The following is a 21,967-nucleotide window of genomic DNA, read 5'->3' as shown; positions in this document are numbered from 1 at the left end:
TACATTATGTCAAACATCAAAACTTATAGCAGAGTATTGTTCATCTTGTTAGCAAACCATGCATACTTCAACAATAGTAATTACACGGCAGGCTACTACACCCAATTTTAATGGAGAAAAACAACGAACCCCAGTGTCAAGAGAACATACTATAATCATGTATTTATTAATAACTTCTGAGTAAATGTAAGAGGTTTATAGTAATATGTCAAACACAATATATCTGCCACACCTAGTGCTAATGAATCTTTCTTCCTGACACTATAGCCCATCAGTCTGGCTGGTGTCCGACATAAGCGTTGGAATGCTATTCATAACATCAAACTGCTTGACAACAAGCTAGGAACTGGATTAAGTTGAAGTGTAATTTTATACATCATGGTTATTTATTTTAACACCATATATTATTTTCTTGAACCAACTCATTATTCAGAAAAACTGGCAAAAACAATAATCTAGTCTTGTTGATTCCAGAGAGGCTTAAGTTATCACAGCATCAATGTAAAGAAGACCAAATTAGTCATTACTAACAGCACATTTTGAGTGAAAGTGTATAATATGTCATCCACATTATATCTGCCATATTTAGTGCTGATATGGTCTTTTGTCCAACACTATGACTCTTCAGCATGGCATAAATATGACTATAATAGTTGCTGAGACACTAAATAACAAATCATTTGACAACAATTGTTATTTAATATTTTTTAAATCAAACTTAATTCTTAATAATAACTATTTGAAATTATTTTTTAAACTATCTTGCTTTTGGTATTTGTAAAAACACATACAGTCACTGCAGTTATTCAAGATAATGTGAGTGGTGACAATAAACTGACAACAAAGAAAGGGTAGACTATTTATGTTGATAATGTGTCTCATAATAAGAAATAAGTAACTATTCGACTTCTGTCGTCTGAAGTAATTAGGACCCACGGGACAGGGTGTAACATCTCTCTAAAAATATACAGTATAAAGGTTTTAGTTGCTTTAACACACAAAAATTCAACAGCAAGAATATTTTTGAAAATGCTACAAACATATTTTTTAAAACAAATGACTAGAAATGGTGCTTCATATTATTATGAATAACATATTATTATGTTATTATGAATAACATACTATTAAAAGCTGTCAACACTTACACCAACCACTACTAAAAATCTAAGTGATATTTATAACATCATAAAATGAGCTATTAATAAACACAAAATTGAAATAATTACATGAGAATTTCAACAGAGCTAATGTTTCTAATCTTTCTTATGTATAGTAGTATACTATATTGTTTAGTTACTGTTACTTTCATTAATAGTACTGGTTATACACGCTAGTATATCAAATTCCATTACCTTTTTTATTTATTATCACTTTTATTATGAAGCCTATTTTATTGTTTGACACTGATAGATTAACATATGTATTTAGGACTAACCTAAAGCTTCTAAGCTGGCAGAAGGTAATGACTTGCTATTGGGATTACAGTTGAAAATACTGTTGACACTGGAGGTATCTAACCGATAAAGAACAAGTATTCTTATCTTTATAAGTACAAACATAAGAAATGTACATATACGATTAGGTATACTGATGGCCAGGTTGAAGTTTAGTTTCACTTTAAGTACATAACTAACCCTGATCAGAAGTTGTAATAATTTCTTTCCACTTGATTACAATAAACAGCAAAAATGTGTCATAATCAATAAAAACAAAAATTACTTAACAATCAGAAGAGGCTACATATGCTACAAGTTTATAAAACTCAAGCTGACAAGAAATGTTAAACAACTTTGAACTTATTATTTCTAATAATCCAGCTCCAAAATGATTGCCTACAAGAAGTCTCAAATTGTGAAACTGTTTACAATAAAAAAAAATTAAAATATCTAACAATAACAACAAGTGAAATATTTTGATAGACATTTTCATTTAAACTTCATACATAAACTATCAATAGAAGGTTAAACACCTAAAAAGTTGAAATGTTTTAATGTGTTTACTCTAACACTTTTCTTCTAACTAATACACATACACTTATAATATTCACATTTAACATCAATGCTGTCATGATATTTTCACTCTTATTTCACCACGTTCAAATTCTTTCCATATAAAGAAAATATTCACAGTATTTTCTGATTTACCATGGTGAAATAAAAAATATACAAATTTGAATTTCTGAAGAACTAGTCTTTCCAAGAAACAGGAACAAATTGGATTGAACAATATATGTATATGTGCATGCACTGCTGGGAAATTACATTGGAGGCTAATTTTCATCAGTTAAATATGCAGCTGGAGAAAGCTAATTTTTACAAAGTAACTGCATGGTTTATAAAACTAATAACATTTAAATATAATCCTACAGACTTTGTTTCTAATAAACTATGTCTTCCTATTTCTTGTATTCATTTGTATGGGAACTATAGAAAGTATTCATATGAATTTAACATGAAAAAAAAAAGATATTGTTGCTTTAATATCAAACCAAAGAAAAATAGTTCTACAGTGCTTAAAGTTTAGCTCCAGAAACAAGATGTATCTGTCCACCTAAACTCTCGGTGAGACAGGGCTCTCATACTCATTTCTCTTTTAAATAATAATGACAGAAAACTCTTGTTCTCTCAACCAGAATAGTTCCTAAAAAAACAATTTTATACCTGTATAAAATTTTAAATCAAAATAAACATATAAACTTGTTATCCACACTAACATCTCAGTATTTAACATTTTTTTTAAATCAAAGGATTATACCAAGTGAAAACAGCAATATAATATAAACAGATATATATAATATAGTTTCAAAAAAAATACTGTATAACAAAGAATAAAATAAAAGCTAGTTGTCCTTTACATTAACCTGTTAGCATATACAACTTTAGCATGATGTGTAACAAACCAATAACATATTCTTGAGTATTAGTATGTTGTTGATTGTAATACAAAGTGTCAAATATAAAAAAAAAAATACAAATATTACTTGTATCATTTCTCTTTTTTCTACCTGAATATTATATATATATAAACACACAAAGAAATTAACACATCAATTAGACTGGATTAAACTACAAACATTGGTGTTTAGCAGTCACATGGAGTTTTACAATGGATTGAGTGTAAATCAGTCGAGAGATCCACCAAACGTAGCTGCATTTTCTGCTGGGGAGGCTCATCTATGGTTCCATTATTATTTACTATGGAGGTACTAGCCACTACGAGACTTGGCGTCCTATCATCACTCACATGCACAACTGCAACTAAACAAGTAAAGAACACAAGAGTTTTGAGAAGTTATGGAGAGATTAAAAGTTATACAATCTGCTAACTTGACTTTGTATTACATATGCAAAAATATGATTTATGAGCCAAGTAATCCTATCAGTTGATACTCTGCAAACATACAGTTCCATTACAATGAAATCCACTTTTCAAAAAGGACAAGTATTCTTGTGTGGTATGTATACACTTCATCAAAATAATAGTAGAAAAAAAAATTCAGATAATTTTTCTGGTAATTATAAAACAAGAAAAATATGAACCACCATAACAAGTTATTTTGAGAAGAAAAAAATGAAATTTGTATCAACTCTGTCAATAAAACATGTTTAAAAGTCAGTAATATGTGTTTATTGTTCACCAGCATTTAAATTTTCATGAAAACTCAAATGTAATGCAAGAAATCAACTTAGTGGGGGAATACAATGAGAGTTGTTTTGATGCAATGATGTTATTTTCAGGAAATTATAACTTATTTTTTCAAATATTGGTGAATTTATCAAACTATGGAGTGTTACAAGTTATCAGTTTTAGAGAATCTGATACGATTATTTTAATGTGTTTGTTTAGTTTTATGTTAAATACAGGTGTTGAAGTAAGAACAAACAAACAAATCATAGTACTTTAACTACCACGTATGTAGACCATATGCTATTTAAAACTTTAAAGCATGAAAATTATAATAAGGCTAAATAAATCATCTATAATGTAACACAAGTTTAACTTTCAAACAAAGTGACTCAAAGAATTGCATTGAATGATAATTCATACTGTGCCAAAACAATCTGAAATTTTCGTTTTTTGTATAATACATTTTTAAACCTGTTTTTGCAAAGTGAAGGGCCTAATATTTAAGAATAAGTCTAACTGCCCTAAGTATTGTTAAATAAAATAAACTGAATTAAGTACATTATTTCAAATGTAATATTAACATTAAAACATAAAACATTCTCTTTATCACTTCAGTTTGAATTAAGTTTGCACTACAGTGTAATGTTGAGTTGGTTCTTTAACTGCATACATGCAAAACTAAATTATATTAAAATAAACTTCCCTCTTTGCTTCACAGGAGAAACTAAACATTACAAAACTTTTATTCTTAACATTGACTACTGCAAACTAGAGTTTATTACAAAACATTTCTATGAAAACAAATAAAATCATGATCTTTATTAGCTACTATTTATAAAACTAAAATCACATGCTGTTAGAGAACTATCACTACATCTAGCTATTGAAACATGATAGTTCTACCTTAGCTATATTACTTCATAGCAAATCAGTAAATACATAGTATTAGTGCAATAATTATCCCTGCAGGGTATCCATATATGGTAATATAAACTAATATAAACTTTACACTATACAATAAATAATAAATACATAATTCCATGACAAAAAAACTACACATACTTGTGACCAATAAAGATGGGTTTTACTGGTAAAAAAAATCACCCTATTTCAGCAACTATAATTTTAAACCTCTTTAAAAATAAATCTTAACAGCAAAAAATAAATAAACATACCTGTATTAAGGGAACTGAAAATGTCTGGACTACATTCTGAACCTGTAGGAGACACATTACAAAATACTGATATTCAAGTTACACAAAAAGGAACAAATTAAAATTAAATTTTTTTTTCAATCTTAAAGTGTATTAAACTACAAGATACCCAATAAAAAAATTAAAATCTCTATTAAGAATTTATAATATTTAAAAATGCTTGGTATGTTACAGGAGAAAAAAATTTCGACATTTACCTTTAGTCGTGTTCCAGTAAGTTTAGTTACTGTATTTTTTAAGTATAAGCTCTACTGATGACTTTTAAGCTCAACCAACTTTGATATCATTACACACAGAGTGGATACTCTGGTTTGGATTTCCTGTCTTCTACAACAAAACCTAAATCTATTCTATCTCCATTTTTGATAACCAAGTTTTTCTTCTGGAAGCACATTTTAAGTCCTTGATAACGAAACACCCACCTGAACAAGAGCGAGAGGTAATTTCGCTAGCCACAATGCTGACCATATTGGAATTTGTACATTCTACTATGCCATACTGTTCCAAGAATTCCTCAAACTGTGTTGTTCTTTCAAAATATTTTATCTCAACTGTTTTAACCTAGTAGAAATAAAAAATCCATTCTTTAAGCACCATTACCTACTTTAAATCACAAAGTTATTTTCACATAAATGAGATTAGACAAGTTACTAAAGCTATATTTTAATATTTTACAGGCTGAAACAAATTTGTCAAAGGCTGTATGTGAGAATTAAATTGCAAGGTATGTACACTTTCAAAACTCAAGGTTTTTATTTGGTTAAGAAATTACAGTTTTAAAAATTAAAGCAGACAGATAAGAAATGGATTTTAGTTACATAACATACCTTAGAAGACTGTAGGTTTTAAGTAGTTTAACGTCAGAGCAATAATGTTTCTAGATTTTCTGCCACTTCACCAACCATTATTCGTGCTTAACCCAATAACTAAAATTATGCACAAGTGCCTATTATTGTAACAAGCTTTTACAAAGAATGGGTATGACTACACATCTTGACAATCTCTCCATATATTCTTCTTAAACCATGTTTAAGTACATCAAAGAAATTAATGCTCAATGGATTTTGCACTGAGGAAGTTAACAGGCAAGTAATTTTTCAAATGATGTGTTATTTTTTATAACGGTAGTTATCACTTTATGAATGCAGGCAATTTGTTATGTTGGTCTGTTTTAAGGTCAGCTGCTGTCTCAAAACATTGAATATTTTCTTTTTTAAAATATTCTATCCTTTCACTTCACATTATTTGGCTATCTTACGATATGAATTATTGATATATCTTCTCCCCTGGTGGCACTGCATTGTTAAATTATCGAGAGTACGCTCAAAGCAACATATTAATTTATCAAATAAGTTTGTTTTTTTAATTTTTGCATAAAGCTACGAAAGGGCTATCTGCACTAGCCACCCCTAATTTTGCAGTGTAAGACTAGAGGGAAGGCAACTAGTCATCACCACCCACTGCCAAATCTTGGGCTAAACTTTTACCAATGAATAGTGGGATTGACCGTAATATTATAATGCCCCCCACCCCTGCAGCTAAAAGGGTGAGCATGTTTGGTGCTATAGGAATTCGAATCCTGACCCACAGATTACGAGTCAAATGCCTTAACCTACCTGGCCATGCCAGGCCCATGTGTACCTTTGCATTAGTATGAGAAGACTGTTCTCATAAAGTGTTGTTAACCCTTTTTTATGTGTCAAAACACATTACACACACTTGCACAACTATACTTCAGAAGGTCAGGGTAGTCTGTTGGAACTGGTATTTTATGTATTTCACTACACAAGTCATGATTTAATGTTTGAGTTCGATAAAGCTAATGCATGAGCACAATATCAAAGTGATAAAGTCATCACACTACACCTCAGAACTTTGTGGGAGTTTCAGCTGACCAACAGACTTCAGTAACAATCCATCTTGAGTAGAAAACAACTTAGGAATGTTCATGAGTAATGTGACTGTTCCATTTTCATAGGTTTGGTTCCACTGCACAGCACCTATAAATGCATCTAGAACAAGAATCTAGGAAGACAAAAAATGAAAACAATTAGAATTTTCCTAACCTGAAAACATATTAAGACAGACATCTACCTCTTTCTACTGCCACATAAATGCATGTGCTTGTCACAAACTTTGAACAAATATCTGACACTCTGTGTTTGTCAAAGGGTTCCTACCACACAAACCTATAAAATAACCACCATTAGACTATAATTATTGGCAAAGAGGAAAGCTGAATGTCCTCCAAGAGAACTAACACACGAACACAGGCTCAAACTTGATGAATGAAATTAAATATACTGGAGAAAGGGTGGAAGGTGAGCATTTATTCTAAATAAATTTTCTGGTAAGGAAAAATGTTAACTTTAGAAATGATACTCTAATTTCTGCATAATGGTAAACTAAAGATAGTGGAGGTGCTGATACAGATAAGTTACAAAAATGAACCCATCTGGGAAAAATATGTCAGGGTGGTCCTCCAAAGCTATGTTGAAATGCTAAATCTACTATCAGAGCATGTATGACAAGTTTGGTCTCATTAGCATGCAAATTGAGGGGTACAAACAGACGTGACACAAAATCTGTTGCAAGATTTGGATTCAGCAACTCTTAAAAACCCCTCCTAGACCTCCCCCCATCAGACCAAAATGACTTTGTAAGCACATTTCAGCTATCCATGGTATAGAGCTACTCCATATGGATAGGGATATCTCCAGAATCATCCTGAGTCACCATGTCAAGTTTGGTACTGATAGCTTAATAGCTATGGTAGAAGTTAGCATATATTGTGAATTCATACTGGACACTTTGGTCTGTTTAACACCTGTTACATCGATGTATCTCAATCTACTTTAGATTACCCATTTTAAATGCACATGTCAACCTATTACCTTCTTTTATCTCTGTCAGTGTTAATTTATGTTGCAGTTTTAATTTTAATCATGGGTTTAGTCACGTTGAAAATAATACCACAAGAATATTAATTATAGTCAATGAAAACTGTCAGATATTTAGTGCATTCTTTTTTGTGAATGTTGTTTGTTACTGTGTTAGTCAACTAGCATGTTCACACAGGTTTGTCTAAAAAGTGTTTGTTTATTTCAGTCAATTATGATCAGTTGCGTCACTGTCTCACATGATTAATATTTTCAGTTATTTTACAAAAGTGATAATGCACAATCTTACTTGGCATAATGAAGTAATGTAACAATAATAATAAAGTAAAAATGCTTTCATATACTTGTAACTATGATAAAACAGATTATTTAGAGAATTTTAATATAAACCAAAACTTTGTACAAAAGTCAGCTATAACTAAACTGTAACAAAGACAAATTAATCAAGTGTTAATCCATATTATGGAGATTTTTAATTTAACTTACCTGAAAGTTCAAAGAACTTATGTTAAGAAACATTAGATGTGAAAACATGAACTAAAACCTGTTAAGATTGTAGTATAAATAATATTGAATCTAAAAATGTATCTCAGAATGGCTGGTTTGGGTATTAGCATTTTAACCTGAAGATGACCAGGTTAAAGTGCTAACACCCATACCAGCCATTCTGAGATGCATTTCTATTTTAAGAGTGGATTTCTTGTCATAGAGAATATTGAATTTAGGTTAGGTAAGTGTAGGAAACTGAATTCTACAAGACAGTATGTTCCCATTGTGTTCATGTTCACAAGGGTAAGCAACACCTTTAATTTCTTGCTCGTAAGGATTTTAATAAATGCATATACGACTAAATATGACAATTAACTGAATTTCTAATTTGATTTTATATAAAGGACTTACTGTACCTTTAGGAGTACTGATCCCTATAATGAAAAAATATACACACAATCACATTTTAATTTAAAAATAACTTTTTAAATCAAAACAGTACTATGTTGATCATCAGTTTCTAAACACAATCCACTAAAACATGCTTGTCATAAATTCAGCAAAGTATTTCAGTTGAAAACTTTCAGCCATGCCATTTTTTTATGTCATACTGTTCAATGAATATTTAAATTGTAACAACACACAAAAAATACAAATTGTTGGAAAATCTACACTATACTGTCTCTTAACGTCACCCTTGTACAGAAAACCCTGCTACTTTTATCATGTATCAACTAAATTTAGTAATTAACACAAAATACCACATTAATTTGATACCTTACCTGAGAAGGTTCTCCATTTTCTGTTATACTAACAGCAACATCTGTGGTGTTTATGCCATAAAAATTGCCCACTGTCACTGTCCTAAAAACATAAACATAAATGAACTGCTATAACATGCAAAGGTCTTTTTCTGTAACAGTAAAAAACTTTGACCATAGTTTTGTAATGTAAAAACGTTACCATTCATATAAATGAAACTTCAGAACTTACTTTCCCATAAACAAAAAACTCTACCTTGATGTTTGGTTAGTTTATCACATATACTTACCAACTTGTTTAAATATCACTCACTACACTTGGAAGTTCATATGTATTAGATTATGTTAAGTAATTTTAGGTTTTGTTTGTTACAACACTCAGTTTAAAGTAATGAGCAAAAAACTGATAGAAATATTAATGATTTTTTAACACTTACTTGTACAACTCACATGATACTAACAGATAAAGCCAACAAAGCCTTTGTCTCGTGAAAAATTTGATACCTTAGAAGTTTAGAAAAATGTGTTGAGAAATCCAGGAGTCAACACAAATTATATCAGTAATTTCAGAGTTAAAAAACACACAAACCTACCTGATTATTGTACTTGGACTGACAGAGAAGGTCCACTTAACAGAATAATTCTGGTTTTGAAGGAGGACAATATTTGTTTCATTCCAAACAATCATATTGTCTCTACTTTCTCCTACAGGAACAGTTAACAAACGAAAGTCTGCAATTTGGTCAATCCTGTAATATGCAAATAATCACTGGTTTGAGACAACACTGCACAGGATATATGCATAGAATAATAACTAAATATATATATATATTTATACCTTTGCCTACTTGCATATAAAAGTGAGAAAAAATACATATTGCAAAAACAACTATTGCATAACTCAACTTATTAATCATAGGTTAAAATAAATTTATCTTTTATGACTGAAGAGTGGACATATCTTTAAACTGCTATTTAAAGATACACCATAATCTTAATGTATTCTTAAAACACACGCATATATAACATTCAGTAAATATTACACCATCAAAGTGGTGTAAAGATGTTAACACAACACCAGAGTTTAAAAAACAACTGTGATTATTATTGTACCTACCCTGAAACCTGAATAAGATTTATTTTTGTTTTCAATGTTTTGGACTGACACAAATCCTCAACAGAAATGGACCATAGATGTTCTACGAGAAGGAAACATCATCAAAATTCAAGCATAATTATTTTAAACTTCCTTCAGTGTTACAATAGTGATTTTACCTCTTAACACCAAAATGTATCTTAACCTCTTAACACCAAAATGTATCTTAATATTTCAGATATCTTGACACTTCTACAATAGTGATTACATCTCTTAACACCAAAACGTATCTTAACATTTCAGATATCTTGACACTTCTACAATAGTGATTACATCTCTTAACACCAAAACGTATCTTAACATTTCAGATATCTTGACACTTCTACAATAGTGATTACATCTCTTAACACCAAAACGTATCTTAACATTTCAGATATCTTGACACTTCTACAATAGTGATTACATCTCTTAACACCAAAACGTATCTTAACATTTCAGATATCTTGACACTTCTACAATAGTGATTACATCTCTTAACACAAAAACATATCTTAATATTTCAGATATCTTGACACTTCTACAATAGTGATTACATCTCTTAACACCAAAACATATCTTAATATTTCAGATATCTTGACACTTCTACAATAGTGATTACATCTCTTAACACCAAAACATATCTTAATATTTCAGATATCTTGACACTTCTACAATAGTGATTAGATCTCTTAACACCAAAACATATCTTAATATTTCAGATATCTTGACACTTCTACAATAGTGATTAGATCTCTTAACACCAAAACATATCTTAATATTTCAGATATCTTGACACTTCTACAATAGTGATTACATCTCTTAACACCAAAACGTATCTTAATATTTCAGATATCTTGATACTTCTACAACTATAACTAATTTTAAGTTTCACATTCTTCCAGAGACAAATATTCTTTTCAGAGCAACATTTTTCTTCAAACTCACCACAATTATTGGTACTTCGGATGCTCAACATTTAAGTGTGTATACATTACACAAATGTAACCTTGTGTTAACAGAATTAAAATCTTTTGGCATTTCATATATCAATTAATAATACAAGTACCTCAATGTTTGTATATCTTATGTATATTGTAAACCATGGCACCTATCCAAGCATTCACCTGTCTCTTATTTGAAGTGCTTAACATGCAGACAGAGTTCAACATTCACCTTTGTCATGACGGGAGAACAGGCATAAATAATATTGATGGGAAATTTTATTCCACAAACAGATATCCTACACTGAGCTGTTAGAAAGTAATCATACTATCATACTTATTTCAAAATGTGATGTAACTTAAATAATAACTACATAGCTTTACATACCAATACCTCACAAATATTACTGCCACTTCAGACTGCTGTATAGCAAAATTTACAAACCTTAACAAAATAAAGCTGTTGCCCACATACAAAGAAAATAGAAGCTGAAGTTTGCTTTGCATTTCTGTCTTAGTTCAAACACAATCATCACAACTGCTATATAAGAACAAATAAATTTAGATTAATAAGAAAACATCTGTATTTCTTCATCTTCTCTTCTAAAATGGAAGAAATATTAAGTCTTAAATTTGTCACTTGCTTATTGTAACAGTAACAGTCCCTGATAGGTCAAACATGAAGCACCTAATGACTGGAAATGTTTGAAAATTACCATTTAGACAAATCAACATCTATATATCTTTTACCAGAATGCGTCACTTCCTAATGAAGTGTCAATTCATAATATTAACTTATAGCATGTAGCGGTTTCAATAAACAAAGTTCTCACCACTTTTTTGCTCATCAACACAAGAAAAAATTATATCCAACAAATCTTTAGCTCCCATTTTGCGAGTAACAGCAACCTTTGGTAATGTATTACACTGATGTACAGGACGAGATGAAATGGTCTTTCCCGATGACCCAGATAATACTAAGATAGATACATTTGGAGATGAGGAAAATACAGCAATGTCAACAACAGAATCTTCATCACAATCAGCAACAACTACAGGATTGGAAAAGGCATCAGACAGCAGCTTCCAAAATATGTAACCTGTAGTGATAAGAGTTGCTAAAGTAAAGCTTTCCAGACAACATAAAAAAGCATGAATACAGTTCAAGAATAGCTTCACTACCTAATAACAAAAATCAGTAATACTGAGAAAAGCAAGAAGTAAGTTACATATTTTTCAGTTAGAAAACTTTTTGAGGTTTTGAGTTTAAGAACTTAAATTGGTAATTTCAAACAAAAATCTAAATACACATTGGATAATAGTTTTAAAAACTATCATTACCTAAACATTATCTAGTCAGAATCACTGAATGGTATCAAAATGATCTTAATATTTAACTTTTTTATTTTTAAAGAAAGGACTGTAATACACTTAAGACTCAATTAAAACAAAACATCTCCCCCCATACTTACCATCAGTTCCATTAATTAGCATTAAGAATCCATTACCAAGTACCATACAGTCTAGCACCTTGTCACCATTAATGTCAATCTCATGGCAGCTGACAGAAGTAGCTTGTGACGGAAGCTCTACATGCCACATTACATGTCCAACAGAAGCTTCGATGCTCACAAGAGCTGGAGAATTTATACTTTCATTTGTAATGCTTTTTATTCCAAATACAACTGGATGAGCATCTGTTATGCCTGGGACACTTTCTAAGCTGGTTGATAATACTGAAAAATTAAATATAAGAAAGAAGATGGAATTTGTGATCAATTTCATTATATTAATAAACTTATGAATAATTATCTTACAGCATAAACAGCTATGATTACAAAGTTACCAGTTAAATGTATATTCAAAGTGCAGCATGTCCAAGTCTTGATAAAATAGCACTAAAGTACATCTATAGGGATGAGAAACTTTATTCTCACAAAAATAACTGTACCTGCTTCTTCAATTTCTACATCACTTTTCTTTTTATGTGTTCAAAATGTCTGTATTTTAAAGTCCTCAACCAGTTAGTTAATGTTTTCCTTCACTGAAATTACATTTCTAATAAGTAGTTAATTTGGCTGACCTTTAGTGCAAAAAGGTTTTATCTGCCACTAGCTTTGAAACTATCACCTAATTCCATGTGTATATTATGTGGTTCGACTGCACTTAAGCATGCAAGTTAGCACGTGACAGTCCTCTACCAATAGAAGCATAACAAAAACCTATCACAGGTGACTCCCTCTATGCAGTTGAACTCAATCTTCACTTTGAGGTTAGGCACAAAAAAAACAATGACAGAAGGGGGAAGGGCAGATGGAAAATATGAGAAAGTACCTATCAGAAATATATTTTTTGGTGTAAAAAAATATCAACTTCTGATACAGTTACCTCCTCTCACAGTTACAGATTGAATCCATACTGAGCAATGTACATCCAGGTGGAAAGACCAGTATAAAATTACCCAGAAGAATACCCTTCAAAAGCATCTGAAGAGCACCCATAGAGTGTGCCATCTCTACGGAGAGGAATCACATTTATGGGAGACCACATCACATCTGAACCAGGTATACTCTTCACTCACATATAGAGCCAGCAGGTGTAATGTTTCAATCAAAGGAAAAACAAGGTAATAACTGCAAATTTTGGAGGAAGAGGGATGTGTGCAGAGTGGCTAGGGTATGTTGAACTGTTAGAGGATGGTCAACTCCAGTCCAGTGGTACCAGGAAGAATTCAATCAACTCGTGGTAAGAGGAGGATCCTGTACCGTTCACCCCAGGTCTAAGAACCAGAAGGTGAGAGAAGCCTCCATTCCGAGAACCTAACCCATCATGTCCATAAATATAGCACAACTTGCAGCAATAAACCCTAAGAATGTACATTCAGACAACATCAGCAAAAACTGTAGGGCAATGTAGAGGGCTAATTCCAGTCAAAAACCAATCAGCATTGGAGATGTAACATCCAGTCTGCAGTAGATGTATGTTCCCTGCCAATTTATATGTAAAGACTTGTATTGGCTGGTCCAGATCCATCCAAAACCAGTTCCCTAGGAATTGACATCCAAGCAGCAGTTGGAGAGAGGATTCCCAGCCAAAGGGTTGAAGTGCAAAATGGATAGAAAAGTCCAGTCCAAACTGGTAGCATCTGTAGTAAAAAAACAAACAGACCACAGCAGGAAGATAGTTGAATCTACTAAACAGGAAGAATTTGCACACTCAAGAGAATTTCTGTATGATCTACCATCCCAACAGCTAGGAGATGGTATGTGGTAAAGATTCCTGTACTACAATGGTAGAAGAGAGGAAAGAAAAATATTGGAGAGTCCAAAGAAAAGCATCACCACAGAAAGTGTAATGGGTGACCACAAAAACCTATTTGGAAAAGCAGACCATTCCAAAGGAATGTTAAGAGATTGGCAGCAATCTCTTTCTGCTTTACCCATGTCAGTCCACAAGTGTACAGTATTATATGAACATACTTATGGTACAATATACAGTTAGGAAAAACCTAGAAGCAGTCATGCAGAACACTCCATCTCTAAACCCAGCATAATAAGACCTGACAAATATTGTGGTACATATTTTGGATATCAGTATACATGAACAACTATACCAGGCTCCTGAAAAAGTATGAAGAAATAAAAAAAACATAACTTACCCACTTAGAATTGTACTGACATATAGTGAATGATGGCTAAGGGAAAAGACAATGTGCAGTTGAGCAGGAAACTGCCAGATGGAGGAAGATGTATGACACAAAAATGTTGGGAGTGGTCAGTATGCCAGCCTGAATAATCTCCTTCAAAGGAAACTGAAACAAGCAGCCAAGGACATAGTGAGGTGATGGATGTGACGGGAAAATACATAGAATAATCAGCAAGATTCAGAAGGAATACATAATACAGATAACCCAACAAATCCAACTGGTAAAGGTGATAGGAGAAATATCACGAGAAATGGATAGATTCCAATTGATCAACAAATGGAAGCAAGAACCACAGAAAAATGCTGAGTGTGACACATAACACTGAAAAGCATGGACTGGACACAAGAAACAATCGGGATAAAAGCAGGAGTAACCATGGAATATAAAAGGTAAGAAAATAGGGATGCAGGTAAAATCATCTTTGTAGGCAGCTGATGTTTTGGGAGGGAAGGAACAGTTGGGATATAAAGGAATATGTAATCAAAATAAAAGAAAAAGTCTGACACAACCACTAGGCTCATTGAGGAAATAAGCTGCAATATATGTAACAATAAGCAAATTTGGTGCAGCTAAGACAAGAAAATGTATTTTTAGATAAACAAACAAATTATGAAAATAACTTGTTTTATATATAAATAAATATATATACAAGAGTATTTCTTACCAAACATTCTTTACACCTATTATATTAAATATATGTTGATCTCTCTTTATACAATATTGCAGAGTTTCTTTCTGAAGGCATTTTTTTCATTCTATATCATCTACTACAATAAATGGTGAAGAGAGATGATATATGTTCTTCAGTTTTCCAGAAAAAACACTTGAAATATCAAACTATTATGTTAAACAGTAATTATGGTAACAAAGAGCTCTCTATCCTTACAATCCTGTAATAATGAATCCCTTTCAGTATCTATCATCACTCTGATTCTGATTTTTCAATTCACAGTACAACCAGGTTAAACTTGCTCTATAAAGTAGATGTTCTTCCATTTGGAAAGAGAACTACCATACATCACGATATGTTCTGTTGACAATATTATCAAGCATAACAAATAGATATATTACCCATATTATCAACACTGATGGCTAACACCCATTTGACCAATAATGGCTTTTCTTTTCCAACATACAGAGATAGTTTGCAAGGGATCAACCAGGCAAATGCAACGACGAAAAAAACACACAGTAAGATAGAAAGTACAAAACACAGCTTCCGTAATGGAGACATTGGTCCTGGATCCACTACTACATCATCTCCATCTTTAAGTTTTTCATTCACGAAGCTTTTTTCAGAAATATCAGTGGATCCATTGTGCTTAACGCTGCTTGACTTCCACTGTTCCCTTTCATCTTCGTCACTTTGTAACTGAGGAACTGGCACATAATCCAAAGTCTCTTTTGGTTTCATATTCACCTGAAATGTAAATAATTTAGAAGTATCTTGATTTACCTAACTAGAAACAATTGTTAAATATTTTAAACAATTCTCTTAGAAAATTTACATATGCTGGGATATCTTGAAAGTTTTGATGAGAAACGTAATGCAAAGGTATTGGCAACATTTACACAGGGTGCGACTCAATCACCTTTTTTTGAAGAATAGTATTTTAAGAAAATGTGTTTAATATTTACATGTGATAGTGTTGCTTTCTTTAACTCCAATATTTTCTACATTATATTTAAATGTTATATAAGATATTTGCTCAAAATTACTTTCAATTATGTTAAGTTTCAAAGACTTTGTGAAATTAATAGAATAGTTTTTAAACATCTCTTCGCACATTATTCCGGAACTCAAAGAAAAATAAAAGCGTGTACTTTCATATATAGGTTTTTAGGTTACCTAGATAAGGCATCACACTGAAGATTATTTAAGGAAATCACACCAGTTGACAGTTGAAAAAACTAGTTTCACAGGATGATACTGTGGTTGGATGGGATATATAAAAAACAAAGTTTATAACCAAACTGAACCCTTTTCAATAGTGACATTCCTTATAGGTCAGTGTTTTGGCCTTTGCTGTTTCATACTTATATTAATGGTTTCTTATTACATTATACTTTTAGATATTTGTAACTATACTATGGGTGAGATACTACAAAAATTATTTGGATTAACTGGTAAACTGAACAATTATTTGGCCAGTGGCCTTTAATTATTAAGTGCAAGACAATGTGTTCGGGTTGCCATGATTTGGATTACACATTTATATAGATGGGAGCCAACTCAATAGTAGGACTGAAGAAAAGAACCTCGACATAACAGTTATTAAGTCATTCAAGTCATTACTGGAAATAAAGCTTACAGAATTCTAGGTGTGTGTGTGTATGTTTACAGAGAAGTAAACATACACACACACACTCACAAGTAATCACCATTTTTGAAACTCACTAGTTAGGCCTCACTTTGAATACTGTGTATAATTAGTACCTAAGAATGAATATTGACTTTGTATTAGGAAGGACTTAGAAGAGGGCTAGTAGGATAATTCTAAGAAAGGAAATTATGTATAACATATTTTTCTCTTGAGAAGAATAAAAGATTAGCTTACAGATTTGTTTACATTTATTTCGAGGATTGATTAACACTTAAATGGCAGTCATCATCAGTTGGTGCTGCTACCCACAACATTCCTGCTCTTTAAAAGTTGTGCTATGCCCTGGAAATAACAGGTTGATTGGACATAAATTTAAGATTTGGAAAAGAAAGTATAGTCCATTTAAAACAATTTTATTTTTGTCAAAAAATGATTGACTTGTAGCGGTGGGATCTAGTTTACAGGAGTTAGGAGAGGAATAAATAATTCTGTTACGAGAAATGGGTGACCTTGAATTTTTACAATTCCTAAGGGTGTGTCAAATAAAACCTTGAAAACCAAATAGTCCATTGCTTTTCATAAAATATATTTATTGGCCAAACATACAGATCTTCTAACTAGGTGTTGAACATTCTGGCAAGTTTTCATAGTAAACATACACACACACACATTTCCTTTTTCAAACATTCCAACTGGTGGTAACACAGAAACATATTATACATACCAATCTGTTGAAAGGTGTGCATGATTAATATTCTTCTCAAAATCAAGCTAAACAACAGATGGCTTGAGACATTTTTCTAAATAAACCTCAGAAATAACTACATTTCCAACACTATACCAAGTACTGGCAAAAAAGTTCCATAAATATGTGTTTAGTTCTTTTGTAAACAATGAATGATTTCATCTATATTTATAATATGTACCAAATTTTTTTAAAAGTATTTTGTGCAATACCATAGGCTGAATGCTAAAGTTTCTGATATGACTTAAGTACAGATTTCAAACAAAAAGTTTTAAGGGGGAAGGTTTTTATTCATCCAAGAGATTTTAGCCAACCTTGTCCAGAAACAAGTTTTGTAACTGGTGGATTTAATACAAGAAAACCAATCATTTTATTTCTGTGAGAAGCATTTTCTGCATTAATTTCTTTAAAGGTTTCAGTTACTGAAACCTAAATGTGATTTTCACAGGTGTAGAATATACAAACTTGCTATGTATCATTATAAAAATTGGAAGTCATGTGAACACAACAAACTGTTTTGATAATATTTAACAACCTGGAACTTAAGTGTAGTTAGAAAGAGTACATTGTTTAAGAGTTAAATTTGTGTGTTTCTGGACAAGCCACATTGGGATATTTGCTGTGTCTGCCTTAGGGAATCAAACCCCAGATTTTAGTGTTGCAAGCCCTCAGACTTACCATTGTCCCACCAGAAGAAAAACCTGGAAACATTTCAAATAACTAATTTACATTCAGTGACAAAAAGATGAGTAAATGGTTCTAATTAATTCTTGTTTTAACAAAGTTTCAAATATTTCTTGTCTATCAGAAGCATATGATAAGCCTGTAGCTTATGATAAAATGTTTTCAATAATTTGAAAACAACTGGATTAATATATCCTACAATATATGGCTATAACTTTTTGGTATTTAAAAAATATGCCCTTAACAAATTCTTCTGTAAAATAAAAAATGGGTTCAACATGTTATATTCTTTAAACAGGTACAAATTCTCCCTTGTTTCCCATAAGTTGAAGATAAACATAAAATTTGAAATTTACCATTTAATAATTTTGGTAAGTATTTTGTATGACATCTTACAACTGCATTGTCAAATTACATATTAAATTTATGGACATGAAAATGGAATACAATATGGAAGTCATAAAAACTGTAGTTAAATAAATAACTTATTGTGTGATAAGCCTCAGAATAATAATCAAATGTGGAAAAGATATTTCAGGTTTAAGAATAGTATAATCATTATACTATTATTAACCATATAATCTAGCAATTCCATAAGAATAAATTATTTCTAACCAAGAAAGTATTCTTTACATTCTTTTAATAACTTCTACGCAGTTACCATAATTTCTGACAATTCATTATGTGCATCATAATATCAAAAAGATGGGCCTAGTGGTCCACTGAGATTGTCCCCATACATTAAACTAAAAATTATTAAATAGAAACAAAATATTTGAAGCCAGCTCATATCATTTTAGAATATTTATCAAAGTTTTCCTTAAATTTACAGCATCCATTTCATGTGAGAAAAATAATACTGTGTCATCTCAAGACAACTTTTACCCTGTTATATATTTATATTTGTATACAATTCTCACCATTAAGTACAAAACAGCTGATGCATTCAAAAAGATGTTTTAAAAACCTTAAACACCCAACACAGATTCCAACTCTTCTTTTTCTCGAGAAAAATCAAGTTCAGAGGTCTTAACCTGTCCTAATGTAATACTTTTCCAGCCAAGTAACCTCCCTTTTAACCTTTGTCAACAACAAAATGTCCGTCCTAAAGCAAAGACCCCATGAATGAAAAGCACACTCCAAACGATGCTCAAAACAAAGCGGCCTATGCAATGAATTACAAATATTTAGGCAGTATTTCAGTATATACCACATACAATTAAAACTATATCTGCTGTACTACTATTGAAACCACACGATTAATTTATTAGCTGTTTTTCATATTATATCAAAAATAAGAAAGACCACAATTTCTAGTCTTAAGTTTAAGATGTAACGTTGAACTTAAAGATGCTTAGTCCTAAATTGCATAAAATATTGAAATATGCTGTTATATTTAAATTTTAGTGTTAAATCTAGCTCAAGGGCCTCATTTAAAAAACCTTACAAGATACAAGGCAAATTTCAATTTTGCTGACAATTATTTATACGTATAAAAGTCAAAATAAGTAAAATTACTAGAAATAAGTACAAAGTTCACTGAAAAAGTAACTTTGTTCAATGTCTGCAATTTTTAACTCTAGTCATATTGTGTACACATATTACTATTAGTCATTGCTTAACTACTGAGTGTCTTGCTATAAATACCTGTCACTCTGTCAACTATTAAATAATCAGCAAATTACACCAAACCGGACTTCAAAATTTTAGACGAATAAACAAGACGAAAGCGACTAATATTGTGCAACATATATATTTGTTTTTACCATGATGGAGAGGGTAGCTACAAGCAAAAAATTAATTTGGCTCACACAAGGTGTAAGAAGGAAAATTAAAAATGAACACCATAAATTTTAGAAATTTAATTTTACTGTTATTATTGATATAACGGATTTACTAATTTATATTTATTTCAATAGCCATAAATGCGTGTAATTTATACTGTTAAATGTGTATTGAAGAATTCTTGTACATTCACTAAATTTATAGAAGTTTCTCGAGCGTAAAAATCAACAATAGATATATCAGTTTTATTGCCTTAGCTGAACGGGTTCGCGCCCGCGTCGCGCCAAACATGCTCGCCCTCCCAGCCGTGGGGGCGTTATAAAGTTACGGTCAATCCCACTATTCGTTGGTAAAAGAGCAGCCCAAGAGTTGGCGGTGGGTGATGATGACTAGCTGCCTTCCCTCTAGTCTTACACTGCTAAATTAGGGACGGCTAGCACAGATAGCCCTCGAGTAGCTTTGTGCGAAATTCCAAAACAAACAAAACAAGCCTTAGCTGAAATTTCTAAAAAAATTTCCCCCCAAAATAACCGACGCAAAGAGGAGAGACATTTATATGTTTTTGGTTTGCTATAGTTAGAACACTATAAACCCCGTTAGTTACAACTGTGACAAACGCTTTTCAATCGTAAAACTATAGATATTCGAGCAGGAACGTTTATAGATTTTAAACAACATACACCATTTAACTTCAGTGAATTAACTTCGGTCGTTAGTATTTCGACGAAAACATTAGACATTTTCGGCGGGAAGTGCACCTGTGAATCAACACAGAATTAATTTGCTCATCGTGAACGATCGATAAATTATTCAGTTTTAGACCAGATAGAAGACATAATATTGTTTTTAAGTTTGTAAAACTTTTGTATATAAATCATTATTTGTAATAAATAGTTGTAATAAATTTGTTATAAATTTTATTGTTGTTTGTATATTAAAATATATTTGTAATAAGAAAGAAAATTGTATATCAATCATAAATTTGACACATGGTGCAGGATAAGTTATAAGATGTAACATAGAAATTTATAGAAGATCAAGAAAGTTTGTAAAACAGGAAATATTAATAGCAGGATTTTTATTTTTAAGTACAGAGGTAAACAAAATGTTAGGATGGGAATAGAAAGCTTGAGAGATGATAGAGGAACAATTAGGTCTGGCATGGCCAGGTGCTTAGGGTGCTTAAATAATCACTATCACACCAAGCATGGTCGTTCTTTCAGCTGTGGGGGCATTATAAATGATGGCCAATCCTACTATTCGTTGGTAAAAAGTTTGGCAGTGGGTGGTGATGACTAGCTGCCTTCCCTCTAGTCTTACACTGCTGAATTAGAGACAGCTTGCACAGATATCCCTCATGGAACTTTGCGCGAAATTCAAAACAAAGCAAACCTATTTTGGAAACAATTTTTGTTATGATTACCAGTCTTGGAGAAGCTCATCTGACGAGAAAATCTTCAAACGTTAAATGTCATAACTTCCACAATGCAAGAATGAAAATTCTCACTTTCTATATCGAGACACCTGATAGTGTGCCATGTGACCCAAACAAGCTGCAGAACACATTGTGTGTTATCAAAAGGAGTATTAATTTAACAATTTTCCACTTTCTTTAGCAAGGACTGTGGTAATCTAAACCATCACAATTTTTTTCGT

The 21,967-nt window shown here is 31.6% G+C and overlaps 1 protein-coding gene across 1 annotated transcript; it reads right to left on the bottom strand.

The window, feature by feature from the left end:
* Nucleotides 1-1,778: 1,778 nt before the first annotated feature.
* On the bottom strand, nucleotides 1,779-20,350 carry LOC143244350 (protein FAM234B-like). The gene is made up of 11 exons (XM_076488850.1): nucleotides 20,293-20,350; nucleotides 15,845-16,193; nucleotides 12,540-12,803; nucleotides 11,901-12,167; nucleotides 10,109-10,190; nucleotides 9,585-9,740; nucleotides 9,013-9,094; nucleotides 6,708-6,866; nucleotides 5,264-5,402; nucleotides 4,803-4,844; nucleotides 1,779-3,257 (listed from the first exon to the last, which is right to left on the bottom strand). Exons 1-11 carry the CDS (start codon nucleotides 20,293-20,295, stop codon nucleotides 3,082-3,084), a joined length of 1,719 nt encoding a protein of 572 aa, XP_076344965.1. The 5' UTR covers nucleotides 20,296-20,350; the 3' UTR covers nucleotides 1,779-3,081.
* Between the last annotated feature and the right edge of the window lie 1,617 nt (nucleotides 20,351-21,967).

Source organism: Tachypleus tridentatus, chromosome 2 (genome assembly GCF_004210375.1).
Source record: "Tachypleus tridentatus isolate NWPU-2018 chromosome 2, ASM421037v1, whole genome shotgun sequence".
Classification (NCBI taxonomy): domain Eukaryota; kingdom Metazoa; phylum Arthropoda; class Merostomata; order Xiphosura; family Limulidae; genus Tachypleus; species Tachypleus tridentatus.
Note: the sequence above shows the minus strand (reverse complement) of the source record. Positions and strands in the feature narration are given on the sequence as shown.